This window comes from Cannabis sativa, chromosome 7 (genome assembly GCF_029168945.1).
Source record: "Cannabis sativa cultivar Pink pepper isolate KNU-18-1 chromosome 7, ASM2916894v1, whole genome shotgun sequence".
NCBI lineage: Eukaryota > Viridiplantae > Streptophyta > Magnoliopsida > Rosales > Cannabaceae > Cannabis > Cannabis sativa.
In genome coordinates, this window is record NC_083607.1 from 42,754,709 (window position 1) to 42,776,947 (window position 22,239).

General features: G+C 38.9%; 2 protein-coding genes across 2 annotated transcripts; both read left to right on the plus strand.

Moving 5' to 3' along the window:
- The first annotated feature begins 8,468 nt into the window (after positions 1 to 8,468).
- Positions 8,469 to 10,364, plus strand: LOC115719924 (uncharacterized). Its single transcript, XM_061118649.1, has 3 exons — positions 8,469 to 8,483; positions 8,619 to 9,827; positions 10,230 to 10,364. Exons 1-3 carry the CDS (start codon positions 8,469 to 8,471, stop codon positions 10,362 to 10,364), a joined length of 1,359 nt encoding a protein of 452 aa, XP_060974632.1.
- An 8,238-nt stretch (positions 10,365 to 18,602) lies between these two features.
- Positions 18,603 to 21,777, plus strand: LOC115696823 (uncharacterized). The gene is made up of 2 exons (XM_030623706.1): positions 18,603 to 18,954; positions 21,377 to 21,777. The coding sequence occupies exons 1-2, from the start codon at positions 18,603 to 18,605 to the stop codon at positions 21,775 to 21,777; spliced, it is 753 nt and encodes a 250-aa protein (XP_030479566.1).
- The last annotated feature ends 462 nt before the right edge of the window (positions 21,778 to 22,239 follow it).

Genomic DNA, 22,239 nt, shown 5'->3' on the forward strand with positions numbered 1-22,239 from the left:
TCTTGCCTCTTCACCTCGAGGACCAAGTGGCGGCCCTATAAGCAAAGGTAATTGTATATGTTTCCCTTTATGAGGGCTATTGCTTTGATGCTGTATATAACTCATGTTCAGCCAATGGTGTAGCTGTCAGCTTTTTGACTAGCCAGCCTTTGATCCAGACCAGGTTGCATTCTTAGTTGGTGAGTGTGAGTGGCATGCCAATGTGGCTGCACTTTATGACATCAACTTTCAATTGAATGGTGATGTCCCAGACATTGGGTATGCTATAGGAGTCGAAGGCTACAACCCTGAGCACCCAAACATGCATGCACTCAAAGATGCACTAGAAGTCACTACAACACAAATCGAGGTGCTTCTGCAAAACTAGACAATTGTTAGTTTTTTTGAGGTTGTTGTCTTAGTCCTCTCTTATTTTAGTAGCATTTAGCTTTAGTATGTTAATCGATCATTCCGAGCGGTCTTTTGGTGGGGATATGTCTTAATAGAAACATTTTTAGAACTTGTTCCAATTTAATCAAAAAGTAATCCAATGTAATTAAACTTTATTCTAACGTTTATTTTTTTTTTCTACTTTATTCGTTACCGCATGACCCCAATATTTTATGTCTTAAGAAACTAGTTTACTAGGAGTAACGTCAATGTTTTCTTAATGTTTCATTACCATGAACGTACTACTCAGGTGTGCAAAAAACTTGAATGCCTCTATAACTCTCTGCTCCCGTATACTAGGGTAACACGTAGCTCCTGTGTACCAAGGTGTATATGCCCCCCTAAGTGATAAAAGAAGTGCCTTCATTGGTCACTTGCCATACCAAATCTTGTTGGGCTTTCTTGATCATGTGTCTTGAGGAACTATTACATGTTGAGCACTCGACCACTTATCCAAAAATTCATGGGGTTGGCAATGTTTAACTCACTAAAGAGATAAATGAAGTTACATCAAGATCAACTCTACAAGGTTCTCAGTGCTTGAGAGAGTCGTTAGGTATGTTAGCTGTAATTGGTTAATTAAAATAAAGTACCAAAAAAGCTTTGTTTAACATTTTCATTCATCGAAAATTAAATAAAATTACATCATCATTATCGCTAAACTAAAAAAAATAGCTTCTCCTAACTTGATTTTCATTAGAATTATCTGAGGTGATCCCCACTACACTGATGCCCTGTTTGAATAACAGTACAGGGGCCATAACTTGGCAATGGACCTCTTGACCTAGAGATGACTTCGTCGCATCTGTTTGGTTTAAAAGGCAATCGATTCACTTGCATGAAGGAAAGTGAATCTCACTATTAAGTGAGTTATTTCGAAGAAATTTGCCTTATTTGTATATCGTCTTAGGTTCACCCAATTCCGGTACCTTGGTACGGGCACTGGATTCCAATTGGAGTCATAGTGAGCCAACTTGTAAGTTCCTAGTTCAAGAAGTTCCATGATGACGTATGGTTCTTCCCAAGAAGGTCCAAGTACTCCTGCTGCTGCATCTTTTGTGTTTATGAATACTCATCGTAACACCATATCTCTAGGCTTATATTTCCTATCTTTAACCTTGGAATTGTAGTGTCGGGTGACCCTTTATTGATACGTGGCCTTACGGAGCTCAAACTTCTATCTGATTTCTTCAATTTTGTCCAGAGACTTAGCCATCAATTGATTATTGGCTTGTTCATCATAGGCGAGTCTTTGGTGTGATGATGGTGTGAGCTTTGTGGGTATCATGGCTTTGAATCCGTAGGCTAGAGAGAAAAGAGTAGGGCTAGCTGCTATTTTTTAGTTATGCGGTAAGACCACAACACTTCGGGTAATTATTCAGGCCAATTTTCCTTTAGCTTACTTAAGGCGCTTCTTTAAGCGTAACTTTAAGAGTTTGGTTGACAACGTCCACTTCCCCATTTTCTTGCGGGTAAGTGACTGCTAAAACACTCTTAAAGATTTATGCTTCTCATAGAAATCAGTAAAGTGGTCATTATCAAACAGTGTTTCATTGTCTGACACTATCTTTTGTGGAAGTTCGTAGTGGCAGGTGATGTTCTTGACCATGATGTCAAGAATTTTCTTTGATATTATGGTGCTCAAGGGCTCTGCTTATGCCCATTTAGTGAAATAATCCACTGCCACCACTGCATACTGTACTCTGCCTTTTCTCTTAGGCAAGAAGCGTATGAGATCGATTCTTTAGACAATAAATGGCCAGGGATTTTTCATACTCTTGACCTCGTTTGGGGAAACACTGGGTATTTTGGAGAACCTTTGGCACTTGTCACGTCTCTTGACATAGTCCATTGAGTCTTCTATCATTGTTGGTCAAAAGTACCCTTGCCTCTATATCATTTTGGAGAGGCTTTGCCCCTAGCATGGTTGCCACAAAAACCCTCATGTACCTCGACCATGAGTAGCTATGCTTATTCTTTTGTGACACATATCAAAAGAGGCATTGAGTAGATTTTTTTATACATTACTCCTTCCATGATGATAAAGTGAGTTGTTTTTCTCATCAACTTCTTGGCTTCATTTCGGTGTGTTGGGAGAATTCCTTATTCTAAATACTAATCAATTGGGGTCATCCATGATGGACTGTTATTTATCAATCATGAGGATAGGTTTTGAGTCTTTTCTAATGCTTGGTTAAGTGAGGTATTTGACAAGAACTACACTTAGAGTGTCGGATTCCATTATGCTAGCTAGTTTAGCTAATGAATTTTCATTTGCGTTCTATTTGTGTGGCACCTGTAGAATGGAGTAGTGTTCAAGCTGGGCTAACAGATCTTTAGCTTTGCTTAAGTACGCTATCATTTTGAGCCTTCATGCTTGATGTTTGCCAAGGATTTCATTAAAAACAAGCTGAGAATCACTGTAGATCTCTAGTTATTCGGCTTTGATGGCCAATCCTAATCAAAGTCCTACTAGGATTGCCTCATACTCTACTTTGTTATTCGTTGCGGTAAATTTGAACTGCAGTACACAGGGAGTGTAAAATCCTTCGAGAGTTACGAGGATGAGAACTGCTTCAGATCCATGCTCATTGGAGGACAAATCTATGTAGAGCTTCCAATCCTAAGCTGAGTCTCAGGCGTGTGGTTCTGATCTTCACAAACTATGAGATCGTCTTCTTTGAGGTCTGTGCATTTAGTTGTTAACTCAACTAATCCTTAGCCATTGATTAATGTTTGAGGTTGATAGATGATTTCAAACTGACCAAGATTTACTACTCATTTGAGTAGATGTCCCGATGCTTCTAGCTTCATCAAGACTTGTCTGAGTGGTTGGTTAGTCAACACTTTGATTGGATGGGCTTGAAAGTATGACCTTAACTTTCTAGAGGCCAATACTAGATAGTAAGCAAGTTTTTAAATAGGGGGATACCTAGACTCGGCCCCAATGAGGCAATTGCTGATGTAGTACACTGGTCATTGTGTCCCTTCATCCTCACACACCAGAGCAACATTGTCTGCATGCTTGGTGATAGCCATATAGATGAACAACTATTTGCCATCTACTGCTTTTGATAGGATCGAAGACTTTGATAGATGATGTTTGAGAGATTTAGAGGATGTCTCGCATTCATCAATCCATTCGAACCTCTTGTTACTTCTTCTTAGTAGGTTGAAGAAGGGAACACACTTGTCAATTGACTTGGAGACAAATAGAATCAAATTCAATATATTTATCCAATGATGATGTGGTGGTCTCCGGGATTTAGAACTACATTATGTGGACGGTCTCGTTCATATGACTTAGCCTAAACAATCGAATGAGATACAATATCTATAATAGTTATAGAACATGCTGCACTTACTTTTAGTGCAAGTGGGAGATTTTTGGGATTTATGCCCTAAAAGCAAGTAATTAATGGATAATATATGAAATACAATTATTAGATAAATAATACATTATTTATAAGAGTATGATTATTAAATATCTAAAAATTTCTTATTCATATGGAGAAGGTATAATCTTGTAAGGATGTACAAGAGAATTAAGATCATACAAAATAAATAAAATAAGTCAGTAGTGTATTAAAGTATTGAGAATTTTTAATATGAAACTACTAAGTACGGTTTATTATACACTATACTTCTAGTGTGTGTGATTTTAATTCGGATGTACATATGTGGATTGACATGTAGTAAAGGTATTGTGTATAATTTGATTATGCATGACTGGACCGAAATGTAATAAATATCTTTTATTAACGCGTTGTTTACCACGAAAGAGTTATTCATATCACAATGATGATCATTAGAAAATCAGCCTGAATCCTGAGTATACATAAACACCTATTTGTGTTCATTGAGTTCATTGATTCACTCGTTAAGGTTTCTTAGAGAAGATGATTCTTACAACTTCTATTTTGGAAGCTTAATAACATGTGTGGCTGGGAACATGTCATATAATAGTAGAATCCAAGCTTTCTTAATAGATCAAATATTACTTCCCTTATATTGTTAATTCTGAGAGTGCTAATAGTTGGATCCAATTCTATAATAAGTTATAGATTAATTGTTCACATTGAATTAATGTTATATAATGAATAAAGAGATAATTAGAAGGGTAAAACTATATTTTGACCAACTTTAATTATGAACTAATAATTAGACGACGAACTGCTTATATTGATTTATCAATAGACTACAAGTAAGAATTCTATAAATATAATTCTATATTGTCAAAGAGTGCAATTCCATATTTATAGTGGAGTAATAATAGAATTAATAAATTGGATTATTCCATTGATGACATCAATAATAATCAAGTGTATATTGGAGCTTCGAAATATAGGTCCATGGTCCCCGAGTCACCTCTATACAACAATGTACATGGGAAGATTTTATTTGATGAATATATTTTGAGTGAGAATTAATTTTTACGGGAAATAAATTCTTAAGGGAAAAATAGTAATTTGTAAAATTATTGTTTTTATTAATTATAACAACTATGAATTTTATAATTAATAGTATTTAACTATGTAATTTTATTAGATAAAATTATATTAATTAGTTAAATATAATATTACTCTTAAATAATATTAAAGAGAGAAATATATTCTTTTAGAGAAAATAATATTTATTTTAATTTTTGTGAAATAAGAGATTAATGAGAATTAATCAATTATTATTTGTTGGTAAAATAAATAATAAATCTTTTTATGGTAAAATTGAGAAATCAATTTTGGACCATAAAATATAGTCCACACATATAGGCTTAATCCACATGTGTAGGGTGACATATAAAGGCCCCTGACTAATTTAGTTTAATTATTTTATTAGTTAAAATAATTTAATTAAATTAACTAATTATCTTTTAATTATTAATTAAATGAATTATTGGATAATGTTTTAATTAAAAAGATAATAATTAAAATAAAAGAACTAACTGATATTTACTATTCAGTTATTAGATATTTATTTGAATTTGAATTCTAACTCAAATCAAATTAAATATTTTCTTTTATATTAAATAAAATATTAAAAAGGTTTATTTATAACACTATATATAGGATATATGGTAACAGAAATCAACAGAAAGTAAGCAATTGAAAACAGCAATTAAAAGAGATCCTTGGGCTTATGGTTCATATTAGATAAAAACGATATGGACCATTGTTGATAAATAAAAGGGTATAATAGGAAGGGTTATTGTCTTTAATAAAACCCCTTGGGTGATGAATGAATCTCAAATAAGGCAAGTACATACTATTGAACGAAGAACTTAGGCAACACTTGATAATGTTCGAGGGATCAGAATTTCTGAGATTGCTGAAAGGGTCGGTGAAGAAGCCCAATCTTCCTCAGAATTTGTCACAAAAGATGAATTGATCGGTCTTCTTAAAGTCGAACGAGGAAAGTCATCATCATCGGTAACTTCTATCGATTTTCATCCACCTTACCCCTTGGAAGTTGCAGTGAAGCCTTACCCATGAGGTTATATGAGTCTCGTATTTAGAAAGTACAATGGGAAACTCGGCAATGCTAAAGAACATATCATCCAATTCATTGATGATTTGGGAGTCTACGCCCATGATTTCTAACTAAGGATCTGAGAGTTTTCAAAATCTCTCACTGATCGCGCTTACTCTTGGTATGCAAGCTTGCCTTCAGGAAGTGTAAGGAGTTGGGACGATATGGTCTCTCAATTCTGTGCCAAATTCTTCATGATTGAAGATAAATGGAACATAGCTGACTTGTCAGGAGAAAGACTTGTTAATTATGTTCAAAAGTTTCGAGAAAAAGCTTTTGATTGTGCTGAAACCATGGCTAAAAAAGATCTAGTCAAAATGTGTATCAAAGGTCTGCTTGATGAATATCGCTTACATACCGAAAACCAAGCTATATACAATTTTGTAGAGCTCATCGCTAAATCAAGGAATACTGAAGCTACTGTGTGTCGGCTGGCCAAGCCATCTAACCAAAACAATCAAAATTGGCCATGGAAGGGTTCAAAACGTGGTTGTTATAGTGAGATTTCCCTCACCTAGAAACTCGAGACCAGACTCCTATTTAGAGGACACGTGTACTCAGATTTCCCATGAAAGCTGAGACGTCCATGAGAGACTCCTCGAAGTTTTAAACCTCGCTCAAGACAGAGTCAGCGAGATACAGCGAGTATGACTAAAGTCTGATCGCATGATTGTAACTGTTATGCGGGATGAGAGAATAGATCTAACTCGAATGTATCATGGTATGTGCGAGTATCCTCTCTATGTTCCTGCATAAGCATAGAGGTCGACTCTCTATAATGCGAGTTGGTCCCGATGACCCAACAGCCTTGATAAACCGATATAGACTCGCGTGTCTAGGTTCTAACAGCTCGTGATACGATGTCCAAAGAGGCGATTATACAAGAATGCATGCATCAGCTTAATTAGGAGTTAGGCCTGCGAGCTTAACGTTCTAGAATATGAATAGTCAACTCGCAAGTTAGAAGACGCATACGTTGTTGTATTTAGTGAATAGAAACTGTTATTCATTTATTAATGTTTACGTTTTTAGTTTAATTATTATGAATCAATGTACAAACGGATTGACAATGAATAACAATCCTGGTGTAATTAACTCGACACCTACTTTGTATATAAAGGGGTGATCCACCACAAAATGAAACCTACGAAACTCTTGCTACAGTGGACTAAGCAGACCGTGATCTGACTGAACCACTATAATCCTCTGTCTTACTGTTGTTTCCAGTTTTTTGTTAAGCATTCATATTCCCAACTCGAGTACTCGCCATTATAGGTTGAATACTAGCAACTGTTCTTCAAGCAATCTCTTCTTGTCATTAATATTATTACATATATTTGGTGTTGCGAATTTTGCTCGACAACATTTGGCGTCGTCTGTGGGAAACGAGAATTACAGTTTTATTCAGTTCAAGAAAGAAAATCATCATGGCTGGAAACCAAACAAATGGAGGTGCTAACAACGAGTCCATCAACATCGGAATGATGAACGTGCCATTATCTGGAGTTAGGACGCCACCTGTGGATGTCGTGAATGGCGGAGTGGGGAGAGGTAATATTAGACCTCTCAATCTATTCCCTGAAACAACTGGCCCCCAAAACGGAGAAACCTCCACACCACCAGCAACAATGGGGCACTTTCCACCTGTCACTTCGGCGGTAGTATCCGAGGGAATCGTCCAACTTACCACCGACCAATATACCGCAATTCAGGACCAACTGCGCGCGCTGCAGGCCGAGGTGGATGGACAGAACAGGGCCTGACGGCCCCCTCGAGCCCCTACTACTCGCACAGATAACCCTCAGGTAACTAACTCTAGGCGTCGTAATAATCGTGTTCACAGGGAACGAAGAGCCAACCCTGAGGGTCTTGACCTAAATCAGCCAACCTCGAGAGACCAATCTGCGAGGTATCCCAATCAGGAGACACAAGTTGATGAAGACCCTGAGCGACGTAATCCTCGCAGCCGGCCTTCAAGAGACAATGACGCAAAATCTGCCTCCTCGTCCTCGCATGGTCTCACACCTAGCAGATACGCGAGGTCTGGTTCTGTGGAGACGAATCAGGGAGGACGATACCAGGTCCATAGAGGCGATCTGCGTGATCACCTCAATGTTGTTTTCAGAGCGTGTTCCCGCTCTCCTCGTGACGAGGAAACACTTCGTAATCCCCAAATGGGCGATCAAGGTGTAAACACTCGCACAAACCCGCCTAACGCACCGGCAACGACTACCGAGGTTAATGTCCCAGCGAACCTCGCCGCAGTAATCACAGCTCCTGCAGTCACAGTAGTCCCAGCCCCTATAGCCGGGGGAATTGATCAAAGCATGCTTTTGCAAGCTTTGAAAATACTCGAGCAGTAGAGAAAGCCCATATACAAGCTGCATGGGACCTCTCCTTTTACTGCAGAAGTGCAACAAGCTCAGCTTCCCAAGGGATTCCGATTATCCGAATCCCTAAAATATAAAGGTACCTCTAATCCCATAGATTATTTAGAAAAGGTTAATACTATAATGGAAGGGGATCAGGTACCTCAGCTCGGAAAATGACGCATTCTTGCGGCAACGCTGGAGGAAAACGCCCACGATTGGTTCACCCAATTGACTGAGGCCTCAATCTCGACATGGGAAACGTTTGTCGACTTATTCCTCATGCATTTTCAGGCCACGATGACTTATAGGCCGCTCTATACTACTCTGGCTAATATCAAACAAGAACCCGGTGAGTCTTTACAAGACTATTTTAAACATTTAAATGTTGAAGTAACGAAAGTCGAGAAGGCTCCCAAGTCTTCGCTTGTTTGTATGTTAATAACAGGTGTCCTGCCAAGAACCAATTTTTGGAAGGAGTTACAAGCCCGAAGACCAGAATCACTAGTCGAGTTCTTCGCTATGGCCGAACCTCATAAGAGAATTGAGAATTCTCTAGCAGAATTGGAAAAAGGCAAGGACAAGCATAAGTCACCAGTGCCGCGATCGCGATCTTGCAGTCCCCGAGGGAAAAATTCCAGAGGTCGAAGCCCAAGAAGACGCAGCCCACGGAGACAGCAAAGCCCAAAGTTGGCCAAATCTCCTCCAAAGAAGGAGTCTTCGCCGAAAAGGAAAGGTGGACTGCGCTTCGTGAACTATACAGAACTCGCGGTGCCACGAGACCACATCTACGCAATTGAGGAAAATAATTGGGTCTTCAAGAAGCCGCCCCTGATCAGGGGAAACCGCAACGAAAGGGACCCCAAGAAATTTTGTAAGTACCATAAAGATATTGGTTACACTACTCTGGAATGTTGGGTCTTGCAGGATGAGATCGAAGAATTGATCTGGAGGGGAAAATTTAGCAAGTATAAAAGGAATGGGGAAGATCATCCCCGAGCGGATGACAAAGAAGAAAACCAAGGCGCCAGTGGCTCGAGAACACCTTACAATATATTAACAATCATTGGAGGGCCCCATATCACAAAAGACTCCCGGAAGTCACAAGAGCGATATGCCAAGGAAGCTAAAGAGAAGTCGCTCACCAACGTAAACAATCTCAATGAGCGGCCAGAGAAATTATTTAAAAGAGTATGTGACGACATCACGTTCATGGAGAGTGATGCGAGATGGGTCCATCACCTGCATTCTGATGCACTGGTCATTGTCGCTAATATTGGCGGAGACAATGTCCACCGTGTACTCGTAGACAATGGAAGTTCAGTGAATCTCTTGAACTTTCAAGCCTTCAAACAAATGGGGTTGCATGAGAAGGATCTGCGACCTGTAACGTCGAGTATATATGGTTTTACCGGCAACGTCATTACACTGAAAGGGATGATTAAACTCCCGATTACCTTGGGAACTGCCCCCGTAACAGCCAAGTCAATGGCTGACTTCGCGGTAATTGACCAGTATTCGGCATACAATGCCGTGATTGGTCGACCAATATTGAAGGAGATGAAGAACGTAACCTCGATCTATCATCTCACAATGAAGTTCCCTACCCCCGCTGGAGTAGGCTCTGTGCGAGGAGTCTAGTCAGACTCGCGAGAATGCTACAATGCAACAGTCAAGCTCGCGGAGAAGAAGTCAATAAATGTCATCTATCTATTAGAGGCACCACCTCCTCGCCAGGAGGTCCTTAGGATCGAAGAGGTTCCACACAAAGATGGACCAGATCTGGATCCAAGGATCCTCGACCACGCCGCAGCGGCCCAAGCCGCGGAAGACACTATTGAGGTACCTATAGACCCCATAGATAATAGTAAAGTTTTGAAAATTGGCTCTAAATTGACTTTTTAGCAGCGAGAACAACTAACGACTTTTCTCAAACAAAATCTTGATGTTTTTGGTTGGAAACATTCAGATAGGGTCGGAATATCTCTGCAGGTCATGTGTCATCGATTGAACATTGACCCCGAAGCGCGAGGTGTCTGACAGAAGCGCCGCGAAATGGACCACGTGAGGTACCAAGCGCTAAAAGAAGAAGTCGACCGCCTCCTAGCCTACGGCTTTATACGAGAATCGTTCTACCCCAATTGGTCACGAACTTCTTAGCTTTATGGATGCGTACTCAGGATATAATCAAATCCCGATGTATGAACCAGAACAGGAACATACCTCGTTCATTACAGATCGAGGCCTATATTGTTATAAAGTAATGCCTTTTGGTTTGATAAACGCAAGTGCGACGTATCAAAGGCTTGTAAATATGATGTTCGCACAACTTATTGGGAACACCATGGAAGTATATGTTGACGATATGCTCGTAAAATCTCAACATGCAAAAGACCATGTCACCCATTTACAAGCAATGTTTGATATACTGCGACGATATAAAATGCGACTAAACCCTCTAAAGTGCGTCTTTGGAGTTGGTTTCGGGAAAGTCCTTGGATTCATGGTTAATCAACGAGGAATAGAGGCAAACCCCGCGAAGATCAGGGCGTTGGTGGAGATGCCATCACCAACTAAACCAAAAGAGGTCCAAAGCCTCACAGGTAAAGTCGCTGCTCTAAATCGTTTTATATCGCGATCTTCTGATAAATGCAAAGAGTTTTTTCAGATTTTAAAAGGCAATAAGAAGTTCCAATGGACCGAAAAGTGCGAGGAGGCTTTCCAAGCCTTAAAAACACATTTAGCGCAACCCCCAATCCTATCAAAGCCCATGACCGGCGAGGTCCTATCCATTTACCTACCAGTGTCAGAGTATGCGATTAGTTCGGTACTAATACGCGAAGATCAAGGACGACAATACCCGGTGTACTATGTCAGTTAACGCTTACTGGATGTTGAGACCCGCTATCCTCAAATGGAAAAATTGGCTTTCACGCTGGTAATATTGTCGAGAAAGTTGCGACCTTATTTTCAGGCTCATAGTATTGAAGTTTTCACGAACTATCCTTTGAGGCAAGTCTTAGCAAAGCCAGAGACGTCGGGGAGATTGTGAAAATGGGCAGTAGAGTTAAGCCAGTTCGACATCAGGTATAAACCGAGGACTGCGATCAAGGGGCAAGCCTTGGCAGATTTTATCCTCGAGTTTTCAAGCACCGAAGTAGCACTCATAGACGACAAGGTTGACACTGCTATGCCCGATGGAGAAGGATGGACGTTCTACGTCGATGGGGCTTCGAATAGCGAAGGTTCTGGTGGCAGGATCCTACTAATCAGTCCCAGTAATTTTAAGGTACACACTGCTTTACGCTTTGAATTTTCTGCATCTAACAATGAAGCCAAGTATGAGGCTTTAATCACAGGATTGAAGCTTGCTCTCGAGATGAGAATCGAGTATCTACAGGCTTTCAACGATTCCCAAATCGTAGTATGCCAGGTGAATGGAGAATATCTGGCCAAAGGCAGGAGATTGGTTAAGTATCTAGCCATAGTATGCGAACTGATGCAAAAATGCAAGAAAGAAGTCGTGTCTCGGGTACTGCGTGCTCATAATTCACACGCAGACGCATTGGCCCATTTGGCCTCGACTAGAGAAGCCGAATTGCTCGATGTAATTTCGGTAGATGTATTGGGTCACCCAACTATAAATTAAGAAGCGATCATGGAAATAGATACCGTCCAAGAAGTCACTTGGATGACTCCAATAGTCACATATCTAGAAAGGGGTATCTTACTTGATGACAAGATGGAAGCAAGGAAGCTGCGACAGCGAGCTGCCCTATATGTCGTATATGATGGGAGGTTATATCGCAGAAGTTTTAGTCAGCCGTTACTCAAGTGTATCGATAGAGAAGACTGCGACTATATACTACGTGAGGTACATGGGGGTATTTGTGGCAGTCATACAGGAGGTAATTCCCTTGCTCTAAAAATCATGCGACAAGGGTATTACTGGCCTACCCTGTGACAAGATGCTTTCACTTTCGCAAAGAAATGCGACAAATGTCAGCGAATAGCCGCATATGTCCATCAACCTCCAATCAACTTGCATTCCATCACAAGTCCTTGGCCCTTCGCAATATGGGGGATCGACTTAATAGGCGAACTACCTAAAGGAGAAGGCGGAGTCAAGTATGTTGTTGTCGCAGTAGACTATTTTACAAAATGGGCTGAAGCCAAAGCACTCGCAACCATTACATCGACCAAGTTGCGCGAGTTTGTCTACAACTCCATAATCTGTCGATTTGGCATCCCTTACAAGCTCATTTCAGATAATGGAAAGCAGTTCGATTGTAAGGAGATGCAACAATTATGTGATGACCTGGGAATTAAAAAAGCATTCTCTGCAGTTGCTTATCTACAAAGCAATGGACAAACTGAAGCAGTCAATAAAATAATAAAGCACACCATCAAAGGAAAACTCGAAGAGCGTAAGGGGGTATGGCCAGACGAGCTTCCGCAAGTTCTATGGTCATACAACACGACCCCCCGATCCATGACTGGCGAGACTCCTTTCTCGCTCTCTTATGGATGCGAGACCATGGTACCAGTCGAGATTGGGGCAAGTTCCTTACGCAGAGACGTTTTCAATATTGCACAAAACGAAGAAAAACAGTCGCTCTACCTCGACCTTCTAGAAGAAAAGCGCGATTAGGCTCACCTGAAAAACGCAACTTACCAGCGACGAACCGCAAGATATTTCAATTCCAAGGTCAAGACAAGAGTCCTGCGAGTAGGAGACTTGGTCCTTCGAAGAGTAATGCCAAATACCAAGAACCCAGCACATGGGATCTTCAGGGATAATTGGGAGGGACCGTATCTCATCGCAGAAAAGATTGGTGACGCCACGTACCGACTCGTAGAACTTGATGGTACTGCGATTCAACAAGCTTGGAATGGCGAGAGCCTAAAATTCTATTATCAATAGTACTCGCTTTTTCTAGTTTGTACTCGCCTTGTATTTATACTTAGTCATTTTTTATAAAAAATCCTAAGTATAGGGGGTACATACCATGATGTACTATTGATTATATAAAAAAATAAGGAAACTTTTTCAAGTTTCTTAAATTTTCTACTTATTACACCAAGTTGTAATTAAAGTCGCGATTAAAATATTATAGATAACAAACGCGAGTACCCTTGTACTGTGAAAATACTGTAAATAGATATCCCCGAGAGCATATAAAGTCATTCAAAATAAACATAAATATAAATTTGTCTAAGTACAAGGCGCGAGTACCCTTGTACCGCATAAACAAAAGAAAAACAAAAAGAAAAGATAGAGTTTAACACAAGCAAATATTAAAGGAAAAGTCAAGCATTTGGAGCAGTAGGAGCAGATCCATCCGCGACTTTGCTGAGGGCTTCATTCTCGACTTCTTCAGCATCCGCAGCCTCAGCCTCCTCGGGAAGATTCCCTCCACCACCTTGACTTTGTGTGGGCGACATGGCGCGAAAAGCCTCAGCCATTTCAGCGGCTTCTGCTTCGAGGATTGAAAAGTCAAAATTTGGAATTTTGGAAAGAGTGGTGTAAATGTAGTCAGAAACCGCCTGGTCATACTACTTCTTCCCATTCTCCTTCTCGACCTCCAAGTCGCGAGACATCTCCTCGATTTTCATCTGAGAGTTCTTAGCCTCAAGCTCGACCTGCTCTTTAGACTTGCGAAGGTCTTCGAGCTCCCTATCCTTATCAGCCGCGTCTTGTTTTAGTTTCTTCATGCTCTCATAAGCTGGGCATTTTGCCTCTTCAGCAGTTCAACTTCCTTAGAACCAGCGGCAACGACTTTCATGAACAGGGTCATCGACTGCGAGGCCAACTCCACAGAGCGTGGGACAAGTTCTTCAGAAGAGATCCTCTCCGCCTTGGATATGAACTCCTCACCCACGAACTTCTCCTGCATAGTCAGAAAGTCGCGGGCTCGGACAGTTGGCTCAATCATAACTTTCTTCTCCTTGTCTTGCGTGAGCTTAGCCATCTTCTTGGAGGAATCCGCGGCAGGAGTAATTATAACGTTGCTCTTCCTCTTTTGAGTAGCGACGGGCGATGTCGTCGTTGTTCCACTTTTTGGCTTGCGGTTGAGGACTGGCGCAAACTTCAAGAAAGTCATCTCTGCGAGGACAAATAAAAGATAAGTAAAAATAAATTTCAAGGCACTAGTTTATAACGTGCGATATGTTACCTGATGTTGGTCGAGAGGTTTTCTTGGAGAGACGTTTGTCTATCCGCTCTTGTTGTTTCTCAGATGGTTCCTTGTACACTGGCTCTCTCTGAAGACTTATGTTCTCTGGGATCAGCTTGTGTTCTCGCAGCTTGGCAGTCGTACACAATAATCGCCAGTCGCGATCTTGTACAGGAAAGCTCCCGAGAACTTCAACTGTCTCTCTGCGAGTCGCGTCGAGTGTAGGTCGACCTGGTCTATCTGCGAAGATAAAAAAGAGCAAGTTAGCATGGAATCTCAAAGTAACTCAAAAAAATGACTAAGTCAGGAAACATGCGACATACTAGGTCAACGGTTAAAGTGAGTCCTAATCCCAGGAACTTTGAATATATAAAACCACTTCGATTTCCAATCTCCCATATTGGAAACCATGCCTTCTACCCCATTAATCTCAAAGGTGGCCCATTTGCGGAAGTAATAGAAACCGTTGTGGAGGCTTACGCTCTTTATATCATAGAAGTAGCTGAACTCTTCTACCGTGGGTGCCCTATGTACGTACTCCATATACATCGCATAGAAGGCTAGGGCTGTGCAATAACTGTTGGGGGTCAATTGAAAGGGAGACACGTCATAACGCATTAGAATGGCCGCAATGAAGGGGTGAAAAGGGATCGATACCCCACATTGAAGAATGGGTATTGAGACTACCACATCCTCTGTGGGAATGATCGCAGGATTGGTAAAGGAAAGGTGCACTCTCTGAGTAGGCTTAGGTCGTAAGGAAGCAAGTCGCAGAAGGTTCAGCCTCGTGAAAGTGGTAAGATCTGATTTAATGACCCTCGAGACCAAGTCATCGCACGAAAATGGCTCGTTTAACTAGGTGTTATCCATCGAATTGTTGGTTTTGTGCCCTAAATAAAACCCATTTCAATATAATCAGATTTACTTATTAATAAAGATCAGAAATAACATTTTATGTTGCATGGTTCACATGATTTACTTCATGATTATATATATAATGTATGAATTCCATTTAAGTCCAGAACATATGAATTTGTTAATGATTATAGTGTTGTCAGCACAGTGGAATATAATCTTAATTATATGTTCGAAAGTTTATTCCCTGATTTGTCAGAACACTGGATTTAGACTGACATGGTATAATCAGCGATAGGTATTCTTACACCTTGGAAAAGTGTTATGTCCTTTCCAGGACATTGGCAAAGTTTACCAGTATCGGATGTATGGAGTATACATCGGAAGGGACCGATATTGAACTTTGATTAGATATATTAGAATTTACCGTAATATCTATTCAATTCAATATCACCTGTTGATCCTAGATCAAATGATCTTAATCCAGATATGATTAGGTTCAATCTCAAGAGTGTTATTCATGTTCTTTGATTTGTTAGTTAAGCCTACTTTTGGGTCAGGGTGATACATACATTTTAGGAACACTGTAGTGCAATTGAGTGGGAGCGCTAACATAAATATGGAATCTATAGCTTCTATCTGGCGAATAGAAAGTAAAGGATGATTTCCTTCGAGCTTAACCAAACAAAAATAAATGGTGGAGTACTCATTTCACTTAGCTGAAATATCATTTATACAAGGTTAAGTGTTTTAAGGATAAAATACATTGTAGGGTGTCACGGTAATTTAATCCCTTTACAGTGTAGATCATCTATATAGAGGATCATTGATCACATTAGGATTATAACAATGGATAACTAATGACGTGTCTATATCATGGAACATATAGAGCGTTCTATATGACTGAGAGTGCAATTCTAAGTTCTAAGAGTGGATTCAATAAAGAATTAATAAGTTAGGGAATTTACTTGGTCAATTCAGTTCGACTTATTGGAAGCTCGATTATATAGACCCATGGTCTCCACACTAGTTGAGACCATACTGCTTGTAAGACTCAGTTAATTGATTTTAATTAATCAATTATAATTCTAAAAGTTAGACTATGTCTACTATATGAATTTTCACTAAGCAAGGGCAAAATTGTAAAGAAAAGAGATTATTAATTAAGATATTTTATATGTCTAAATTAATAAATATATTAAATGACAATATTATTTAATAATTATTATTAAGTTATTAAATAATTAGAATTGGCATTTAAATGGTTAAATTGGAAAATTAGCATTTTTGAGAAAATAGGAATAAGAAATAACAAAATGGGAAAGTTGCAAAGTGAGGCCCTCCGGAATTCCGGTTGGAGTTCATCGGGAAATGCTGAATTTTGTTTTGGCCATAACTTTTGATTCGTGACTCCGTTTGGGACGTTCTTTATACCGTTGGAAATCTCTTTTCGAGCTCTATGTGAGTATCTGTATTTGAAATGCCATGAATTTATTTTATGAATGTGAAATCAGGGGTTAACCCTATTTGTGAAAATCCCAAATTATGTGTGACTAGGATTACCGGCACCTGGTCAGGAGCACCCGGGGATTTGGAATCTCTACTGTTGCGGGACAACAGGTAAGACAGTGATTAGCACGTAGAGTATGCACAGTGGTGCTTATATTGAGAATGATATGCATGAATGTTTAGTAACCGGGATTAGGGTTATTACCCTAATAGGAACGGTCTAATAGCCTAGGGTTATTACCCTAGTGATATATGTGTATAATTGTCATGCCATGTTAATTGAAATGAGATTTAGGGATTATGCGCTCAAGGCATAATCAGGTTGGACTCGGTACTCATAACCGAGATGAACCACTTCTAAGGCCTTAATGTATTGAGACGTGTGAGAGTAACACGTGGGTCTACGTCATGTAGATTTAATTAGATGTGTGAGCGCAACACATAGGTCTACGCCACGTAGACATAAATGGGCATGATGAGATAATGATCAGGTCTGTGCTATACAGACATATGTGAATGAGCATATTATATTTGTTATGATTTATACTGTCTTGCTGGGCTTGGCTCACGGGTTGCTCTACTGTGCAGGAAAGGGTAAGGCATTAGCTGATCAGCCATGAGTTTCAGGAGCAGGGCGAAGAATGTACATGTTCATGCCACTTCAAACCAAGCGGGTTATGGGTCTAACAGTGTTGACTTTTGTATTCTGTTTTGCCGCTTATGTCGGCTAGTAAGAAAGAACTTGTAATAAGTTTGTAAATATTTTTGGGATCCCAACTATTTTGAAAAGTTTAAATATATTACAAGTTTATTTCCAGTCTATTTAATATAAAAGTTAAATTCTGCGCTATTTTAATTAGTAATCCCGATTAGGGGATTAGGGTTTCATAAGCATTTTGGGCAGCGTGCCTAATTATTTAGGGCGTTACAGTTTATGACGGTGAGCGGGGTTGGCTAGCATGTCTGACCCCACCATTGCTATGGCAGAAGAGGTTGTGAATGAGTTCGTTCTATCTCATCCACAAGTTGATAGTCCTATAAAGGAGGTGGAAGATAGGTCAATGTCACTTGAGCTACAGGAAGAGCCAAAACCCGAAACTAACAAGTTGGAAGAAATTAATTTGTCTGAAAATCCTGAAGGAAGGAAACCTGTAGTCATTTCTACCGATTTGCCTGTAGCCATACGAGCTGAATTGATAGAATTATTGTATAGGTATCGACATGTGTTCGCTTGGACATATGAAGATATACCTGGGTTAGATCCTAGGTTGGTTACTCACAAATTAAGCTTATTGCCTGAGGCAAAACCTGTAAAGCAAACATTGAGGAATTATAGGCCAGAAGTACAACTTCAGATGAAGGTAGAAATTAAAAAATTATTAAAAGCAGGATTTATTCGCACGTGCAAGAATTCGATATGGCTAGCTAACATTGTTCCAGTGAAGAAGAAGAATGGGAAAATAAGAATTTGCATTGATTATCGGGATCTTTATAAAGCCTGTCCAAAAGATGACTTTCCTTTACCAAATCTTGATACTTTAGTCGATGCAACATCAAATTGTGAAATGTTTTCTTTTATGGATGGGTTTAGCGGGTACAACCAAATCCAGATGGCCAAGGAAGATGCAGAGAAAACGACCTTTCGAACCCTGTTTGGAAACTTCTACTACATTGTCATGTCGTTTGGCCTGAAAAATGCTGGTGCCACATATCAAAGGGCAATGACGGCAATATTGACATGATACATGAAAGCATAAAGGTGTATGTTGATGATATTGTTGTCAAGTCCAAAAACAAATTTGATCACATTTGCAACCTCGAGAAAGCATTCCAAAGAAGTAGAAGGTATAAGCTTAAAATGAATCCTCTTAAATGTACCTTTAGTGTAAGCGTTGGGAAATTTTTGGGATTTTTTGTACACAAAAATGGTATAAGCATAGACAAAGACAAGACTAGGGCTATACTAGCCATGAAGGTACTGAAATCAGCCAAAAAATTGAAAAGCTTTCTCAGAAAAGTTTCATATCTACAATGTTTTATACCAGCTTTGGCAGAACTCATAGACCCGCTTCAATCATTGATGAGAAAAGGTATGTCCTGTAATTGGGGAGAAAAAAAAAACAAAAATTGTTTGACAAGATTAAAAATTTATTGTCTTCCTCTCAAGTTATGATATTACCAGTACTAAGAGTGCCACTACTGTTATATTTGGCTGAAACTGAAACATCCATCGGGACATTGTTATTGCAAGAGGCTGAAGGAAAAGAAAAACCCGTATACTATCTCAGCAGACAAATGAAAGGAGCTAAGACTAATTATACCTATGTTGAAAAATAATGCTTAGCTTTGGTGTACACAGCACAACGATTAAGACACTACCTAGTGGCGCATAAGGTGGTGGTAATGACTAAAGCGGACCCCATAACATTCATATTGAGTAAACCCATACCTTCCAGTAGAATAACTCGTTGGATATTGATGCTTAGCGAGTTTGATATAACTGTCATGTATCCTAAAGCACAAAAAAGTCAAGCCTTGTCTAATCCACTGGCATGTTCACCTGACAACCATGAAGAATCAATCATAGAGGAGATCCCTCGAAGATTACCTGTGTTGGAAATTATTTTACCAGGATCTAGATTTACTAACAAGTATGTTGGATTAACAACCTAATATGAATTCTAAAACAATGAAAATAAACACATATAAAGTTAGAAAACCTTACAGTGGGTGCAGCGGAATAATATGACTCCTTCCGTTCAGATCTCTAGCCCTTGATTCCTTTCTGTAGTAGAGCATCACCAAGATCTGAACCTGGATCTTCTTTTCTCCTTCTTTGATGCAGAAATTCCATAGTCTTCCATACTATGATTGAGATACCACTTGATGTGTGTGGGCACTACTCATCTCACAAGGATTTCGAAATTTCTCTCTATTTTTCTCTCTCAATTTCGTGGCTGATAGCATGCAAGAGAAGAGACACAAAGGTTGCTTTATATAGGGAGAAGGGAGAGCACAACTTTCTAAATAAAATAGTTTCCTCTTTTACTGTGTAATTGATTAACTGCCTTATTTAGTGTGATTCACCACTTTCCTATTATAGCTAGGCTTTCATTAGCAATTACATGACAATTAAAAAATAAAAATAATAATTGGGAAACACAAAGGGAGTGCTCGGCCATAGAGGGAATATGGGCCTCACTTGGATTTTGCAGTTTCCTCAATTTTATTTCAATTTCTCCAAAAATGTCATTTTTCCAATTCTAATCATTTAAATGCCAAAACTAATTATTTAATAACTAAAATAGATTATTAAATAATATTGTCATTTAAAATAATTATTAATTAGACATACAAAGTCTCTTAATTAATAATTAAACCTAGAAACCCTTTTCTTTACGATTTCATCCTTAAACTGTGAGAATTCATAAAGTAGACATAGTCTAACTTTTAGAATTATAATTGATTAATTAAAATCAATTAACTGAGTCTTACAAGCAGTATGGCCTCAACTAGTATGGGGACCATGGGTCTATATAACCGAGCTTCCAATAAGTCGAACCGAATTTACCAAGTAACTTCCCTAACTTATTAATTCCTCATTGAATCCACACTTAGAACTTGGAATTGCACTCTCAGTCATATAGAAACGCTCTATATGTTCCACGATATAGACACGTCATTAGTTATCCATTGTTATAACCCTAATGTGATCAATGATCCTCTATATAGATGATTTACACTGTACAGGAATTAAATTACCGTAACACCCTACAATGTATTTTATCCTTAAAACACTTAACCCTGTATAAATGATATTTCACCTAAGTGAAATGAGATCTCCACCATTTATCTTCGTTTGGTTAAGCTCGAAGAAAATCATCCTTTACTTCTATTTGCCAAATAGAAGCTATAGATTCCATATTTATGTTAGCGCTCCCCCACTCAATTGTATTACCGTGTTCCCAAAATGTACGTATCACCCTGATACAAAACTAGGCTTAACTAACAAATCAAAGAACACGAATAACACTCTTGAAATTGAGCCTAACCATATCAGGATTTCGATCATGTGATCTAGGAACAACTTATGATATTGAATTGAATAGATATTTACGGTAAGTTTCAAAATCTAATTCAAAGTTCAATATCGGTCCATTCCAATGCATACTCCATGCATCCGATACCGGTAAACTTTGCCAATGTCCTGGAAAGGACATAACACTTTTCCAAGGTGTAAGAATACCTATCGCTGATTATACCATGTCAGTCTAAATCCAGTGTTCTGACAAATTAGGGAATCTACTTTTGAACATATAATAAAGATTATATTCCACTGTGCTGACAACACTATAATCTTTAACCAACTCATATGTTCTGGACTTAAAAAGAATTCATACATTATATACATATATAATCATGAAATAAATCATGTGAACCATGCAGCATAAAATGTTTTTTCTGATCTTTATTAATAAGTAAATCTGATTATATGAAATGAGTTTTATTTAGGGCATAAAACTCAACAACCTGAAGCCATGCTTTGCGATGAAGAAACACAAGAAAGATGGACAATAACATTTGATGGGTCATCAACCGCTAAAGGGGGAGGTGCAAGAATAGTGTTGACCAATTCGAAAGGTAAAAATCATATGCAGGCTTATAAATTATTATTTGATTGTACTAATAATGAAGTTGAGTATGAAGCACTTATTTTGGGAATGACGGTCGCACTAAGCATGGAAGTTAGCAAAGTTACGATTAGAGGGGACTCCAAACTTGTTATTCAACAAGTCAAAGGGGAATTTGCTGTGAAGGAACCATCATTAGCAATATATCGAGCAATGGTCCAAGAACTAGCGAAGAATTTTAGGGAGTGTCACTTTGAGCACATGCCTCGAACACAAAAATAGGTATGTCGATGCTATAGCTGTTGGGTCTTATGCCCTAAATAAAACTCTTTACAATCTGATTAGTTATCAATATAAGAAATTTGAAGTGATTGATGTTTGCATGAATTTTACATGCTAATGGTTTAAATATGTTTATTACATTTACACACAGAATCAGTTAAATATAGATCATATGTTTATTCACAATTACAGTATCGTCAACACAGTGGAATGTGATTGTGTTCATATGAATCAAAAGACTTGGTCCCTGTTTCATCAGTGTTATTGGGTTTACACTAATGTGATAACCAGCGATGATGTGTACTTAGACTTGGAGTAAGTGTTATGTTCTTTCCAGGACATTAGTAAAGTATACTAGTTTCGAATGTATGGAGTATACATTGGACTGGACCGATATTGCAACTAAGTGAAGATATTACAAACTTACCGTTATACATATCTTTTCAAGTCAATATCAGTAGT

Coding starts and splice junctions, on each gene's coding strand:
- LOC115719924 (XM_061118649.1), top strand. Junction 9,828..10,229: donor AGTCAATGGCTGACTTCGCG/GTAATTGACCAG, acceptor TTGACTTTTTAG/CAGCGAGAACAACTAACGAC.
- LOC115696823 (XM_030623706.1), top strand. CDS start 18,603: ATGATACATGAAAGCATAAAGGTGTATGTTGATGATATTGTTGTCAAG. Junction 18,955..21,376: donor TCAATCATTGATGAGAAAAG/GTATGTCCTGTA, acceptor AGTTTTATTTAG/GGCATAAAACTCAACAACCT.